The sequence below is a fragment of the Salvelinus alpinus genome, chromosome 12 (genome assembly GCF_045679555.1).
Source record: "Salvelinus alpinus chromosome 12, SLU_Salpinus.1, whole genome shotgun sequence".
In the NCBI taxonomy this organism is placed as follows: domain Eukaryota; kingdom Metazoa; phylum Chordata; class Actinopteri; order Salmoniformes; family Salmonidae; genus Salvelinus; species Salvelinus alpinus.
The window spans coordinates 44,355,068-44,372,184 of record NC_092097.1 but is presented as its reverse complement, the minus strand read 5'-3'; the positions used below and the strand labels follow the sequence as shown (position 1 = coordinate 44,372,184).

Below are 17,117 nucleotides of genomic sequence, written 5' to 3'. Positions count from 1 at the left end.
AATTTCCTCACCTCACCCTTGGTTCACTCCAGACCTGACTGCCATTGACCAGCACAAAAACATCCTGTGGCGGACTGCAATAGAATCGAATAGTCCCCGCGATATGCAACTGTTCAGGGAAGTCAGGAACCAATACACGCAGTCAGTCAGGAAAGCAAAGGTTTTTCAAACAGAAATTTGCATCCTGTAGCTCTAACTCCAAAACGTTTTGGTACACTGTGAAGTCCATGGAGAACAAGAGCACCTCCTTCCAGCTGTGCACTGCTCTGAGACTATGTAACACGGTCACCACCGATAAATCGATGATAATCAACATTTTCAATAACCATTTCTCTACGGCTGGCCATGCTTTCCTCCTGGCTACCCCAGCCAAATCCAACAGCTCCATCCCCTCTGCAGCTACTTGCCCGAAACTCCCCAGCTTCTCCTTCACCCAAATCCAGTAGCAGATGTTCTGAAAGAGCTTCAAAACCTGGACCCGTACAAATCAGCTGAGCTAGACAATCTGGACCCTCTCTTTCTAAAATGATCCGTCGAAATTGTTGCAACCCCTATTACTAGCCTACTCAACCTCTCTTTCGTATCGTCCGAGATCCCTAAAGATTGGAAAGCTGCCGTGGTCATCCCCTCTTCAAAGGGTGTGACACTCTAGACCCAAACTGTTATAGACCTATATCCATCCTGCCCTGCCTCTCTAAAGTCTTCTAAAGCCAAGTTAACAAACAGATCACTGACCATTTCGAATCTCACCGTACCTTCTCCGCTGTGCAATCCGGTTTACGAGCTGGTCACGGGTGCACCTCAGCCATGCTCAAGGTACTAAACGATATGATAACCACCATCGAGACATTACTGTGCAGCCATATTCATCAACCTGGCTAAGGCTTTCGACTCTGTCGGTCACAAAATTCTTATTTGCAGACTCAACAGCCTGGGTTTCTCAAATGATTGCCTCGCTTGGTTCACCAACTACTTCTCCGATAGAGTTCAGTATGTCAACTAAGAGGCCTGTAAGAGGCCATTTCCTTACAGAAATGCTATCATAGAAGCAAGCAAACCATTTGGCTAGATAGCCTAGCCTGACCTGGCCTAATCAAGCATCCTCCCATTTGTTTCTACATTGATGAATCACCCTACTGCACTCATGTCAGATTAAGAGGCCTGTGATTTCCTTAGCCGCCCATTGCTCATTCTTAATGGACAGGCTCTCTCAGCACAATGCTAAATTTGTCAATTAAAGGCGCGGTGGGATTGAATTAAAGCCTGGGCCTCTGATCCTTACAAAGAGGGGGGCTGCTGGAAACAACCGCTTTGAGAACACACTTAACAAACGAGCGTCCTAATTGATCCAAATGAATCTGCGTGTTGTTTGATGGATTCAGATCGCATCCGACTTTAAGAGCTCTGAGAGATAAAACCCTGTTACTCATGCCGGCCATAGAATCAGAAATGCCGTTTTAAACGGGGAAGCATACTTTGGTGCGTGTTGTGTTTGTATGGGTATTGATTGAGCTAGATCTGTTAGCTCCATGCAGATCATATCGAAAATGAGAATTTCAACAAGGAGAGAATTTCAGTCTGGTTTTAGATTTTTTGCTTTTGATACATTTCATGTAATTTTTTTAAAAAGTTGACCGTTTGACTTAATGAAGTTTGTTGACTGACAACAATTGGCTGGCCTTTTCAATACAGTAGAAAAGATGGATAAGTAAGTAACTAACATGTTTACTCTTATTTTTTTGTGATGAAATCATTAGCTTTGTAGAGCAGAGAGTTCAATCCCTATTTCTGGTGGCGATGAAGCACCAGTGTCTCACAACAATAAACCAGACACAAGAAGCTGTCAGATGTCTCCATTCCCACCTACACACACCACTGCATGAGCACACACACACACCAGCCCAGACTCCCCGTCGATACCTCTGTCCCACGAGGCATCTAGACAGGGCCCTTGGCTACACCCCACCCGTCTTTATCTTTCATATCTCTCCCTTTCCCCCTTTTCTTCATCTTCCCCACAATAGCTGGCGTTTCCCCCTCTCACTCAGGGAGACCCATCTGCTATTGATCTATTTTCTTTCTGTTTTTCCCTCTTTTCATCCCTCTCCTCCCCTGGGCACCGGGGCTAAAGCAGGTGCATTTAAATAGCGATGGCTCTTAGCTGGAGGATGAAAGGGGCTTTAGACAAAAGGTGAGGGAAGGTTTAAAAGCCATGGGGAGTATTAAACACTGGGGGATGGATAGAGAAAGGTGGAGGTGAAGACTGTCAACGGGGGAGAGAACTAGGGAGAAAACAGACTGAGGTAAAGATAAAACATTTAGGGATAGAGGGTAACTTGATACGGCGAGGCTATAGAACAGCATAGAGAGGAGGAGACGAGGAAGAGATTGAGAAAGAGGGATACGAAATGTGTACAGAGAGGGGGAGAACAGTAAAGAGAAGTGAATATCTAGATAAGTGAGAGACTGAACAAGAGGACAGGTAGAGTATTGCAAGAGTTGTATTTTATTTCATTGTTTGTTGTTTGTTTCATTCTGACGCTGCATGTGCCCAGCCCATATGGGTTGATACTTCCCATCAAGTGTTTTCTGTGTCCTCTAACGCTGTCCGTCCACACGTCCTCCCCCAGGTGCCTGTCGTGTGTGAACGGTTCCTTCCCTTGCCACTGGTGTAAATACCGTCACATCTGCACCCAGAATGCCAACGACTGCTCCTTCCAGGAGGGCCGCGTCAACGTGTCCGAGGTGAGTGTCACACTATTTCCTGTCCCTCCTTCACATACCCCGAGTCCAACATTGTTTTTTTCTTTACATGACTTAAGGAGTAGGGGATGTGTAACTAGGGGATGTTAAACCCACATTTGTGACCCACTACCTGGATTCGGTCCTTTGTAGCAAAATTTGAAATTGTGTTTTTTACATTGGATAGAAGTAGAGACTCAGAGCTAGAAAATGGTATATCATACACTGCAGTTGAGGAACAATGGGAAAGTAATTCTGCTTTGAAAGTTGATAAACTTGTCACCCTACTTTTGAGAAAATGGCCCATGAATGTTTTGGTGCACCTACTGTAGAGCTCTTCTTTGTCTTTACCCATTCAGCATCGTTCACACCCTCTTAATCCTCACCCCTCTTTAAAGTTTCACATGTGAGGCCATGTGCTAAACAGAGTGAATAAGGTAGTGTAGTAAATAACCAGATATTTCAAGACTAAAAGTGGTGAAAGTAGTAGCAAAAAGCTGCAGTAAAAATCCTTGGCCTATATCCTAATCTAACTTTGGTGAAGGGCATGTTGTTCTTCACATTACCATCTCTGGTAAACACACACTGTATCAAATAAAATCAATGTTTATTTATCACATGCACAGGATACAGAAGGTGTAAACAGTACAGTGAAATGGTTACTTGCATAGTGGAGTCTTTTGTTTAGACATATAGCTAGCTAGCTAAACAATGAACCATAATCCCAATTTATACTACCATGCACCATGCATGAATCTGCAAGTAGCTAAAGCAAACCAACTAGGTTCAATGTTAGCTAGCTAGCTAACATTAGGCTATAACTAGCAATGCAAATAGCTTTCTGAGATACAAATAATATTACTACACAGATCATACTTGTAACATTTGCTACCGAGCCAACCAGCCAAAGTTAGCTAGCTAGCTAACAGTACGCTTTATCTTGCAATGAAAACAACTTTCTGAAAAAATTGGAAATGTCATGGATGCCATGGTTGCCCTTAGTTTAAAGATGTAATCCAGAGACAGGTATTTTATACAACAGCCTCGTGTTCTCTTTTCGACTCTCTCCATGTTTGGCAATCATATCTCTGCTTCCACCAGACATTCCACTGATTTCAAAATTCTGTGAACTTCTTCCGTGACAATAATACTGTTGATCTGTGTTTCTTCCCCATCACTGTCATCAGAAGACTACAATGTCTGGGTCATTAAATTCTTTTTTAACCTAAATCAAGGATTTCCTGATCATCTGATTCATTTTCAGATTCCCAGAGGGTCGGCATGGCACGATCGTTCTCCAGAAAGTAGTCCATCACATGGTAGCCTGATAACTTCAGGGCCGCAATGTTGAGAGCAGTAGCAACACTTTTTCAGTTCTTCATATCGTTCAAAAAAGCCGCAATAGAAAGGATTTTCTACACATACTGAGAGCTCATGTTCTAGACAGAAGCATGCTACATGGCAGACCAATTCAAACTCATCTCTCGGCATGTCTAGCCCATCCATTATCTCAGCCAAACATGGCTAGCGGGAAGGTTCCTGACTTTTTACGTGACTAAACCAGCTAGGCTCGTAATTGAACAATTGTATTCATATTTAAAGAGGGCATACAAGTGTGTTATTAAGGCACATGAAAGTTCATGTTCCAGAAGGCATTTCTGCAAAAAAACACGTTGAAATCAAATAAAAATGCCTCCTTTGAAGTAGTGACGTGCGACCATATGCCTAGCTTCTTGAAACGAGTAATATTTGTTGTAGAAGACCGTGTTAATTCACTGAGCTAAAGTCTTGTAAATTCATTAAGACTTGGTTGATGTAAACCCGCTACACAAGCACGCCTGTACACTAACCTTGTGTTAGTGTACAACTAACCTTGTGGAGATTAACCTTGTGTTAGTGTACAACTAACCTTGTGGAGACACACAATTCAGTCCCGTTCAAAATCCTATTTTCCCTAACCCGTACCCGTACCCTAACCTTAACCCTAAACCTAGCTCCTAACCCAAATGTTAAGTAAACATTTTTTATTGGTATTCTTTTTTTTTCTCACCAATTTTGTGATCCTGATTTTGGTCTCCTGAGTTGACCTCTCCTTTTGAAAACGCCAAAGGTGAGTAAGTTTGTCCGACCGTTGAAGGGAGGGTCCCAACAGTTTACACTTTGAAGTGTAGGAAGAAGCTGATTGCTATAAATTGTAATGATGCTGAGATATGTCCAGAGGAGGAGTTTCTGTTTTTGGGGGTAACTTTTTTTTTGTATCCCCTTTTTTTCCCCAATTTCCTGATATCCTATTGGTAGTTAGTCTTGTCCCATCGCTGCAACTTCAGTCCGGACAAGGGAGAGGCGAAGGTCGAGAGCCATGAGTCCTCCGAAACACAACCCTGCCAAGCCACACTGCTTCTTGACACACTGCTCGCTTAACCCCTGAAGGCAGCCGCACCAATGTGTCGGAAGAAACACCGTCCAACTGGCGACGAGCGTGCATGTGCCCGGCCCGCCACAGGTGTCGCTAAAGAGCGATTTGGCAAGGACATCCCAACCTTCCCCTAACCCGGATGACGCTGTGTCAAATGTTCGCCACCTCATTGGTCTCCCGACTGCGACACAGCCCGGGATCGAACCCGGATCTGTAGTGACGCCTCTAGCACTGCAATGCAGTGCCTTAGACCCATGCCACTCGGGAGGCCACCTTAACCTAATTCTAACCTGAATACTAATTGTAATCTTCTAACCCTAAACCCCCTAGAAATAGCATTTTACCTTTTGAGGACTAACAAAATGTCCCCGGTTGGTCCAATTTTTGTTTTTTTTACTAGAAGTATAGTTAAACATGTCCACACAAACACACACACACACACACACACACACACACACACACACACACACACACACACACACACACACACACACACACACACACACACACACACACACACACACACTCTTATGCATTCTCATCCTTGCTGCTGAGCTCCATTTGTTTGTGGCTGACTGGGAGCTATTGGCAACGCTGCCTGTATACATAGCGCCAGGCAGTGTTTCTGTTTCCTGTCCATAGGAAGGCTGAATGAATGGATATGTAAATGTAGCGTTGTTCGACATATCCATATGCAACATTAGCATAACAGTTCATATCAATCACGCATCTCCCGCCTTCACGGCCACTCGTACAGTGGAATACCAAGTGGGACCTCCAATGTTTGTCACATACACACAAACATAGATGCACGTTCATGCAAAAACACACGCTCAAACACTGGAGCCCACTCCCTCCCCCTACACATAACATACACACTCTTGCACAGCGGGTTCCTTTTTCTTCCCCTCTCCAATCATAGTCCTGTATACACTATACAGTCATCTCTTACACACACACACACACACATGTATGCGCACACACACACCCTGTCTCTCTAAACACTTATCTTATACTTAGACTTATTGTCAAATATTTATGAATGCATATCCACTGTCCAACCAATTGACTGACAGTCATGCTTTACTATTAAGCATAATCCATCTGGTTCAGTCTGAAACACATACACACAGACAGACAGACAGACACACACACACACACACACACACACACACACACAGCCTATGCAGGTTGGACAGCCTTCTTATTTACAGACACATCTAATTGGTCAACCTCAATTCAATTACATACAAACCCTCAGTCTTATCTTTCCTCCAACCGTAGCGGTGTATAACATTAGCGGAATAGCCTAGCGTTAGCTATGTAGCGGTACCATAGCAGTGCTAGCCCGGACTCTGGCTCTCTGGCGAAGGAGCAACATGGACTTACCTTCACGGCTCGGAGAGTAAATGATACGGATTAGCACTCCCATCTATAAGACATGGGGTTTGCTGGCTACTCTAGTATGTTATGTTTGTGGTTGAGAGGAACTGGGGGGGAAAGGCCTGATTAACAGCAAAGGCCTGTGGGGATGGAGAGGGAGAGGGGGAGGGAGAGGGGGATATGGGGAGGAAGAGGTCTGTGTGCTTGGAGGGAGGGAGGGAGGGAGGGAGGGAGGGAGGGAGGGAGGGAGGGAGGGAGGGAGGGAGGGAGGGAGGGAGGGAGAATGAGGGAGGCAGGCAGGCGGGGAGAGAGAGAGAGAGATGTGGAGGAAGGGAGAGTTCTGTGTGCTTGGAGGGAGAGGGGGAGGTCTGTGCATGGAGAAAGAGGGAGGCAGTCGGTGAAAGATGGGGGAGAGAGAGCGAGAGATGTGGAGGAAGGGAGAAGTCTGTAGAAAAGGAGAGAGGGAGAGATGTGGAGGAAGGGAGAGGTCTGTGGAAAAGGAGAGAGGGAGAGATGTAATGAAAGCGCGTGCGCGTGCCGTCTCTGGGTCTTATCTCAGCAAGGCACAACCAAGACAGGAGATCCAGAGGGGGATGGAGTAATATCCCCTCCCCTATCCCCTGTCTAACTCCCCTTAGTGTCTATTGTTCAGGAATATCTATTTTATTCCATTTCACTTCCTCAGCCATCATCTATCCCCTCCTTTTTATCTTTCCCTTCTTCACTTTTCTTCCAATTCTCATCCCATTCTTTTCTCTCCTATTGTCTCTTCCCACTAATTTATCTTATTCTACCTCCCTGTTACTCTCCTCTCCCCTTTTCTTTTCCTTCCATCATCCTTTCTCTGCCTTTTCCTCTCCTCTCTCTCGTCCATTTTCTCAGGCCAGACTGGACAGTTCTCTCAGTGAGTCTGTCACCACTCTCTCATTTATAATCATTAGAGCTGCTTTTTGTTTCAGCCATAATAAAACAATGATTGCCAGATAGAATGTATCTCCTAGCTGCTAATTAGACCATAGATCAAAGCGACACCACGGAAAGTAGTGCGAAGCCTTGCCCTGCCACCTCTCTTCTCTCCATACCTTCTTACTCTGAGATGTCTTCCTTTCTCCACCTCTTTCATTCCTTCACATCCTCTTTCTTTCTTCCCCTTTCGATTGTCACTCCTTACTTTCTCTTTCTCTATTTATATATACACTGAATATACCGAACACCTTCCTAATATTGACTTTCACCCCCTCCCAGAATAGCCTCAGAACAGCCTCAATTCATCGGGGCATGGACTCTACAACGTGTCGAAAGCGTTCCACAGGGATGCTGGCTCATGTGGACTCCAACTTTTCCCACAGTTGTGTCAAATTGGCTGGATGTCCTTTGGGTGGTGTACCATTCTTTATACACACAGGAATCTGTTGAGTTTGAAAAAACCCAGCAGCGTTGCAGTTCTAGACACAATCCGATGCCTCTGGCACCTACTACCATACCCTGTTCAAAGGCACTTAAATATTTTGTCTTCCCATTCACCCTCTGAATGGCACAATCCATGTCTCAATTGTCTCATGGCTTAAAAATAAAAATAAATTACCTGTCTCATCCCCTTCATCTACACTGAATTGAAGTGGATTTAACAAGTCACGTCAATAAGGGATAATGGCTTTTACCTGGATTCACCTGGTCAGTCTGTCATGGAAAGAGCATAATGTTTTGTATACTCAGTGTCAACCTTTCAACCTATCTATCCCTTTCTCTTCTCCCTTTTCCTGTCTTTCTTTTTCCCCCTACCCCATCCCTTCATCCCTCCCTCCCCAACATTTATTTGCCTTTCAGTGGGAGAAGGAGACAAGCACGGGCCATGTTTAATAAAATATAAACCTTTCCGAGAGGGAGAGAAGATAGAACAGAAGAAGAGAGCGAGAACATCACTCTTCTCCTCCACCCACTTCAGTACCTCTCTCTGGTATCTTCCCCTACACACACACACACACACACACACACACACACACACACACACACACACACACACACACACACACACACACACACACACACACACACACACACACACACACACACACACACACACACACACACACACACACACACACACACACACTAACACACTAACACACTAACACACACACACACACACACACACATATATACATACACACAAACACACATATATACATACACACAAACACACATATATACATACACACAAACACACATATGCCCCATGTGATAGAGGGAAATGGTTAGATTGGCCTTTATAGAGGAGAGGGAGATGGGAGAAAGGAAGGAGAGAAACAGAGGGAAGAATAGAGAACCTGGCAATAAGCCGCAGATTACATTCAGTGACAATTTATTTAAAAAATGTCCTCGCAGGATTTAGAGAAGGAAGGAGGGATGGGTTGAGGGAGGAAGGAAGGAAACGGAGACGATGGGTGAAGTAGCTGCGGGCGTCCAGATGGACCGTAACTCGACCGTTACAGACCGGCTCCTCCTTGTTAACCCTCCACTCAGCACCACGGTCGACAATCACATGACTCGCCGATAACACTAGCTCCTAATAACATTCCATCCCTTCCAGAAATATATGAATGGAGACTTGTTTCCACTTCATAATCCGATTTCATTCACTTTCAACACAATCGTCGAAGTATTGGTTGCTCATCTTGTCCCCCCACACTCCTCTCTTCCCTTCCACCCTCTCTCTCCTTCACTCTCTTTTCCATTCCAATTTGTTTAATTGGTAATAAGCAGATCAGTAAGTGACATCCAGTACTGACTGCTGACACCAATGGTGCAGCATGTACATGCAGCGCTATATAACAAATGTAATTCACAGCCTCTTCACTGTCACACGGTTCCTCAATAACGTTCCCACACACTCATGTTGTGTATGTCGCTCCTTTCCTAGAAAGAGAGGAGTAAAAAGAAAAGAGAGGAGTGAGATTTGGATCTGGTCCCTAAATGATGAACAACTCTCCTCTCCTTAGAATGTATAGTTGCCCGTACTCGTCTATTTTTAGCCAGAACACTCATGCGTTTCTTTTCTTTGTCCCTTTCCTGTTTTTTTTGTTTTTTTTAACACGATAAAAGTGAGTGGCTTCCAAGTAGATAACTCATTTAAGAGCTAACTTATGCTTTTACTTGAAAGTGGAGGTTGCTGAAGTACCTGGCAAGCAGCTTCAATGGCACAAACAGAAGGTAGTGGAAGCAAGGCTCCTCATAGCAGGCCCTGGTCCAGGATGAATCTTAGACAACAAACAATATGCTAACATTTCTTTGCTAACATTTCTTGTCTTACTGTAATCAAGTGTAAGAAAAAGAAAAAAAGATTTTGAGTAGGGGGAAAATGTAATGTAACGGCAGCAGATGTTTGCCATGACATGTTTCGACCCCAAACCAAGGTCTAAGCACGATTCACATCTTTGTTTTTATACACAGTGACATTGTGAATACTGCATCCTTGACGTTGATCAGCTAGTCCTCCATAAAAGTCACACCCAACTCTTTTTGCAGCCAATGAGGACTCTTGAAATAAATTCCTTAACCACTTAGACTTAATTGAGAGCCATTCTCTTTTGTTCACATGCACAAACAAGTCCCTGTGTGTTTAGTCACAGTAGATCGCTGTGGTTTAATTATTCAGGGTATATTAAATGTTGATTCCCACAGACCCTCTGAGTCTCTAGCCTGGCTGCCTTAATGGAGACCACAGATGAATATTGTATCCTTCCAGTCAGAGAGACTGGAGGAGATGGAGAGGTACATGGAAGAAAATAAGGTAGGATGCACAGTCACAGAGGGAGAGACTGGAGGAGAGGTAGATGGAGAAAAGGGCATAGGCAGATTTGAAATGAGAGGGGAGAGATTGAGAGAGAGGGTGATATTGATGAGAAGAGACTTACAGGCAGAGTACAGATGAGAGAAAGACTGAGGGAGAGAGACTGAAGAGACAGACTTTGGGTAGAGGGAGATTTGTATAGGTAGAGGGAGGCTAAAGAAGAGGGGGATGGTAGAGAGAGAGAGGTATTTAAAGACTGAACGTGATGGAGAGGCAGATATTGAGAGAGGGTGATAAATAGACTGAAGGATACTGGTAGGCAGAGAGAGAGGAGTGCCGTTTGCTGTCCTGTCTCGTGAGATTTCCTAGCTGGCTCTGTCTCATGAGGTTTCCTTGCTGGCTCTGTCTCGTGAGGTTTCCTAGCTGGCTCTGTCTCGTGAGGTTTCCTAGCTGGCTCTGTCTCGTGAGGTTTCCTAGCTGGCTCTGTCTCGTGAGGTTTCCTAGCTGTCCTGTCTCGTGAGGTTTCCTAGCTGGCTCTGTCTCGTGAGGTTTCCTAGCTGGCTCTGTCTCGTGAGGTTTCCTAGCTGGCTCTGTCTCGTGAGGTTTCCTAGCTGGCTCTGTCTCGTGGGGTTTCCTAGCTGGCTCTGTCTCGTGAGGTTTCCTAGCTGGCTCTGTCTCGTGAGGTTTCCTAGCTGGCTCTGTCTCGTGGGGTTTCCTAGCTGGCTCTGTCTCGTGAGGTTTCCTAGCTGGCTCTGTCTCGTGAGGTTTCCTAGCTGGCTCTGTCTCGTGAGGTTTCCTAGCTGGCTCTGTCTCGTGAGGTTTCCTAGCTGGCTCTGTCTCGTGAGGTTTCCTAGCTGGCTCTGTCTCGTGAGGTTTCCTAGCTGGCTCTGTCTCGTGATGTTTCCTAGCTGGCTCTGTCTCGTGATGTTTCCTAGCTGGCTCTGTCTCGTGAGGTTTCCTAGCTGGCTCTGTCTTGTGAGGTTTCCTAGCTGGCTCTGTCTCGTGAGGTTTCCTAGCTGGCTCTGTCTCGTGGGGTTTCCTAGCTGGCTCTGTCTCGTGAGGTTTCCTAGCTGGCTCTGTCTCGTGATGTTTCCTAGCTGGCTCTGTCTCGTGAGGTTTCCTAGCTGGCTCTGTTTTGTGCAGTTTAGGAGGATGTTCTTTTTTGTAAAGTTGTCTAAACTGATTCCATCACTTCCACCATTTCGCAGCCATGCATAATATATTTCCTAGCCATCATAGAGCAGTGGTTCCCAAACTAGGGGTCGTGAGCCCATTAGGGGTCGCCTGATATGAAATGGATTTACAAAATCCTTAAAACATTTACAGTACCAGTCAAAAGTTTGGACACACCTACTGTTTGTTTTCTTTATTTTTACTATTTTCTACATTGTAGAATAATAGTGAAGACATCAACACTATGAAATAGCACATATGGAATCATGTAGTAACCAAAAAAGTGTTAAACAAAGTAGCCTCCTTTTGCCTTGATGACAGCTTTGCACACGCTTGGCATTCTCTCAACCAGCTTCATGAGGTAATCACCTGGAATACATTTCAATTAACAGGGGTGCCTTGTTAATCTACACTGATTGAAGTGGATTTAACAAGTGACATCAATAAGGGATCATAGATTTCTATGTCATGGAAAGAGCAGGTGTTCCTAATGTGTTGTACACCCAGTGTATATCTCCCCTCCTTTCTTGCGATTGCTGTCTCCCCCTTTCTCTATCTCTCCTTCTGTCTCTCACCATTCTCTTTCTCTCCAATTCTCTGCCATTTATCTCTCTTGCTGTCGCACCCTCCCTCCCCTCTCTCTCTTCTCTCTCTCTCTCTCTCTCTCTCTCTCCCTCCTCCCCCTACCTTGCTCTCTCGTGCCATTCTCTCTCACTTACTCTTTTTCTACCATTCCCCCTCTCTCTGCCCCCCCTCTGCTCCACTATTTCCAGGAAGCGGGATTGGGGAGTGGGCAGACACCCTCAGTCCCTTTCATGGTTCAAAGTCCCTTCCGCACTCCTTCGTTCCGCTCTACTCCTGCACGTTGCTCACTTATTAAGTCATTTCTCTCTCTTTCCTTCTCCTCTGCCACGATCAGTCTGTTCCGCGTCGAAGACGCATCTTTTTGCAGCATAATGAGAATACCTCCGCTGTCCCACCTAATAGATCTGACAAAAATAACAGGGAGAGCGAGAGAGAGGAGACACAAACACACACACACACACACACACACACACACACACACACACACACACACACACACACACACACACACACACACACACACACACACACACACACACACACACACACACACACACACACACACACACACACACACACACTGCAGGCGATCTGGATGACAGGAAGCTCTTGCATCTCTCCCATATTAGATGTGAGCCCTGTGAAGATCATGCTGGATCAGTTGGGAGTTAAAGATGAGGCTGCCTGCTGGGCTAATGCTCCTCTAAATACCCCCTTAGAATGTTGCCCTTAAAGCTTTGATTCCTTGGAAAAGTTTAGAATGCCCCACATTTGTCCCACTGTTGAATAATATATGTATGTTATGGTAATTCTCAATACCTAACCTAAAGCTTGCGTGTGCACAATGTTGAAATGATTCCATCACAACTCTGATGAGAAGCCTCTTATAGTAAACTCATTATGAATGGCTGACATAATATAGTATACAGTGCCTTCGGAAAGTATTCAGACCCTTTCACTTTTTCGACATTTTGTTACGTTACAGCCCTTAATCTAAAATAGATTTACATAAAATAAAATCCTCAGCAATCTACACACAATACCCCATAATGACCCAACATTTACACAAGTATTCAGAGCAAAAACCAAGTCATGAGGTCGAGAGAATTGTCCATAAAGCCCCGAGACAGGATTTTGTCGAGGCACAGATCTGGTGAAGGGTACCAAAACCTTTCTGCAGCATTGAATGTCCCCAATAACACAGTGGCCTCCATTATTCTTAAATTGAAGAAGTTTGGAACCACCAAGATTTTCCCAAGATTTGGCCGCGCAGCCAAACTGAGCAATCAGGTGAAAAGGGCCTTGGTCAGGGAGGTGACGAAGAACCCGATGGTCAACGAGCTCTGGAGTTTCTCTGTGGAGATGGGGGAACCTTCCAGAAGGACAACCATCTCTGCAGCACTCCACCAATCAGGCCTTTAGGGTAGAGTGACAAGACAGAAGCCACTCCTCAGTAAAAGGCTCATGACAGCCCACTTGGAGTTTGCCAAAAGGCACCTAGACTCTCAGACCATGAGAAGCAAGATTCTCTGGTCTGATGAAACCAAGATTGAACTATTTGGCCTGAATGCTAAGCGTCACGTCTGGAGGAAACCTGGCACCATCCCTATGTTGAAGCGTGGTGGTGGCAGGATCATGCTTTTGGTATGTTTTTCAGCGTCAGGGACTGGGAGACTAGTCAGGATCGAGGCAAAGATGAACGGTGCAAAGTACAGAGAGATCCTTGATAAAAACCTGCTCCAGAGTGCTCAGGACCTCAGACTAGGGCGAAGGTTCACATTCCAACAGGACAACGACCCTAAGCACACAGCCAAGACAACTCAGGAGTGGCTTCGGGACAAGTCTCTGAATGTCCTAGAGTGGCCCAGCCAGAGCCCGGACTTGAACCTGATCAAACAACTTTTGGACAGTTCTGAAATTAGCTGTTCAGCAATGCTCCCCATCCAACCTGACACAGCTTGAGAGGATCTGCAGAGAAGAATGGGAGAAACTCCCCAAATACAGGTGTGCCAAGCTTGTAACGTCATACCCACGAAGACTTGATGCTGTCAAAGTACTGAGTAAAGGGTCTGAATACTTTTTTATATTTATTTTTACATTTTACCCCCAAAATTTCAACCTGTTTTAGCTTTGTCATTATGCTGTATTGTGTGTAGATTGATGAGGGGAAACATCTATTTAACAATAAGGCTGTAACCTAACAATATGTGGATAAAGTCAAGAGGTCTGAATACTTCCCGAATGCAATGTATATCCAAGATGGCGTAGTAGTCAGACGTCTGTTGTCTTGTCCCGTCCCATGTATATATATTTTTCTTTGTATATATTTCGTATATATTTTTAATAACTTTTAAAATATAAATTCCCATTGTCAATACAATTCTCAGCGTCAATACAGGGCTAAGATTGAATCATACTACACCGGCTCCGACGCTCGTCTTATGTAGCAGGGCTTGCAAACCATTACAGACTACAAAGGGAAGCACAGCCGCGAGCTGCCCAGTGACACGAGCCTACCAGACGAGCTTAATCACTTCTATGCTCGCTTCGAGGCAAGCAACACTGAGACATGCATGAGAGCATCAGCTGTTCCAGGCGACTGTGTGATCATGCTCTCCGTAGCCGACATGAGTAGACCTTTAAACAGGTCAACATACACAAGGCTGCGGGGCCAGACGGATTACCAGGACGTGTGCTCCGGGCATGTGCTGACCAACTGGCAGGTGTCTTCACTGACATTTTCAACATGTCCCTGATTGAGTCTGTAATACCAACATGTTTCAAGCAGGCCACCACAGTCTCTGTGCCTAAGAACACAAAGGCAACCTGCCTAAATGACTACAGACCCGTAGCACTCACGTCTGTAGCCATGCAGTGCTTTGAAAGGTTGGTAATGGCTCACATCAACACCATTATCCCAGAAACCCTAGACCCACTCCAATTTGCATACCGCCCAAACAGATCCACAAATGATGCAATCTCTATTGCACTCCACACTGCCGGTTCCCACCTGGACAAAAGGAACACCTATGTGAGAATACTGTTCATTGTCTACAGCTCAGCGTTCAACACCATAGTACCCTCAAAGCTCATCACTAAGCTAAGGAACCTGGGACTAAACACCTCCCTCTGAAACTGGATCCTGGACTTCCTGACCGGCCGCCCCCAGGTGGTGAGGGTAGGTAGCAACACATCTGCCACGTTGATCCTCAACACTGGAGCTCCTCAGGGGTGCGTGCTCAGTCCCCTCCTGTACTCACTGTTCACCCACGACTGCATGGCCAGGCACGACTCCAACACCATCATTAAGTTTGCTGATGACACAACAGTGGTAGGCCTGATCACCGACAACGACGAGACAGCCTATAGGGAGGAGGTCAGAGACCTGGCCGGGTGGTGCCAGAATAACAACCTATCCCTCAACGTAACCAAGACTAAGGAGATTATTGTGGACTACAGGAAAAGGAGGACCGAGCACGCCCCCATTCTCATCGACGGGCCTGTTGTGGAGAAGGTTGAGAGCTTCAAGGTCCTTGGTGTCCACATCAACAACAAACTAGAATGGTCCAAACTAGAGGTTGACCGATTATGATTTTTCAACGCCGATACCGATTTATTGGAGGACAAAAAAAGCCGATACCAATTATAATAATAAAAAATTATATATATATATATATAATAATAATATGTATTTATACATATATATATGATATCATACACACACACACATTTTTGTAATAATGACAATTGCAACAATACTGAATGAACAATGAACACTTTTATTTTAACTTAATATAATACATAAATAAAATCAATTTAGTCTCAAATAACATGAGAACATATGTTAAAACGAACCACCAGCTTTCATGGGTCTTCAATATTCCCAGTTAAGAAGTTTTAGGTTGTGGTGGAGAAAGCAGAGCTTGTCTGCATGGTCCCCTGTCAGTCTGCTCCTCCGCGAAACACAGACCTTATTTGAAGTAGATCAAGACATTCTCTATGGAAGACTTGAACGGTAAAATAACGAAGGAACCCCTTTCAAGTTCAGCCGCAAGTTATTACAGGAATTATAACGCGTCGACTATTTCTCTCTAAACCATATACCTTCGACTAATCTGGAAACTATCACCTCGAAAACAAAACGTTTATTCCGTTCTGTATTTTATCTAACGGGTGGCATCCATGAGTCTAAATATTCCTGTTACATTGCACAACCTTCAATGTTATGTCATAATTACGTAAAATTCTGGCAAATGAGTTCGCAAAGAGCCAGGCGGCCCAAACTGTTGCATATACCCTGACTCTGCGTGCAATGAACGCAAGAGAAATGACACAATTTCACCTGGTTAATATTGCCTGCTAACCTGGATTTCTTTTAGCTAAATATGCAGGTTTAAAAATATATACTTGTGTATTGATTTTAAGAAAGGCATTGATGTTTATGGTTAAGTACACATTGGAGCAATGACAGTCATTGATTGATTGTTTTTTATAAGATAAGTTTAATGCTAGCTAGCACCTTACCTTAGCTTACTGCATTCGCGTAACAGGCAGGCTCCTCGTGGAGTGTAATGTAATCAGGTGTTAGACCATTGGACTAGTTAACTGTAATGTTGCAAGATTGGATCCCCCGAGCTGACAAGGTTAAAAATCTGTCGTTCTGCCCCTGAAGGCAGAACGTTCCTAGGCCGTCATTGAAAGTAAGAATGTGTTCTTAACTGACTTGCCTAGTTAAATAAAGATAAAAAATAAAAAAAAACGGCAAATCGGCACCCAAAAATACCGATTTCCGATTGTTATGAAAACTTGAAATCGGCCCTAATTAATCGGCCATTCCGATTAATCGGTCGACCTCTAGTGCAAACACACCAAGACAGTTGTGAAGAGGGCACAACAAAGCCTATTCCCCCTCAGGAAACGAAAAAGATTTGACATGGGTCCTGAGATCCTCAAAAGGTTCTGCAGCTGCAACATCGAGAGCATCCTGACTGGTTGGTATGGCAACTGCTCGGCCTCTGACCGCAAGGC

General features: G+C 44.8%; 1 protein-coding gene across 1 annotated transcript in view; it reads left to right on the top strand.

Annotated features, from left to right (window-relative positions):
* The window catches only part of LOC139536245 (plexin-A1-like), a 416,804-nt gene that overhangs the window by 239,994 nt on the left and 159,693 nt on the right, over window positions 1–17,117 (top strand). The window contains exon 9 of the mRNA XM_071336602.1: window positions 2,631–2,745. Coding sequence (XP_071192703.1) covers window positions 2,631–2,745 — 115 coding nt within the window. The remainder of the gene's footprint in view (window positions 1–2,630; window positions 2,746–17,117) is intronic.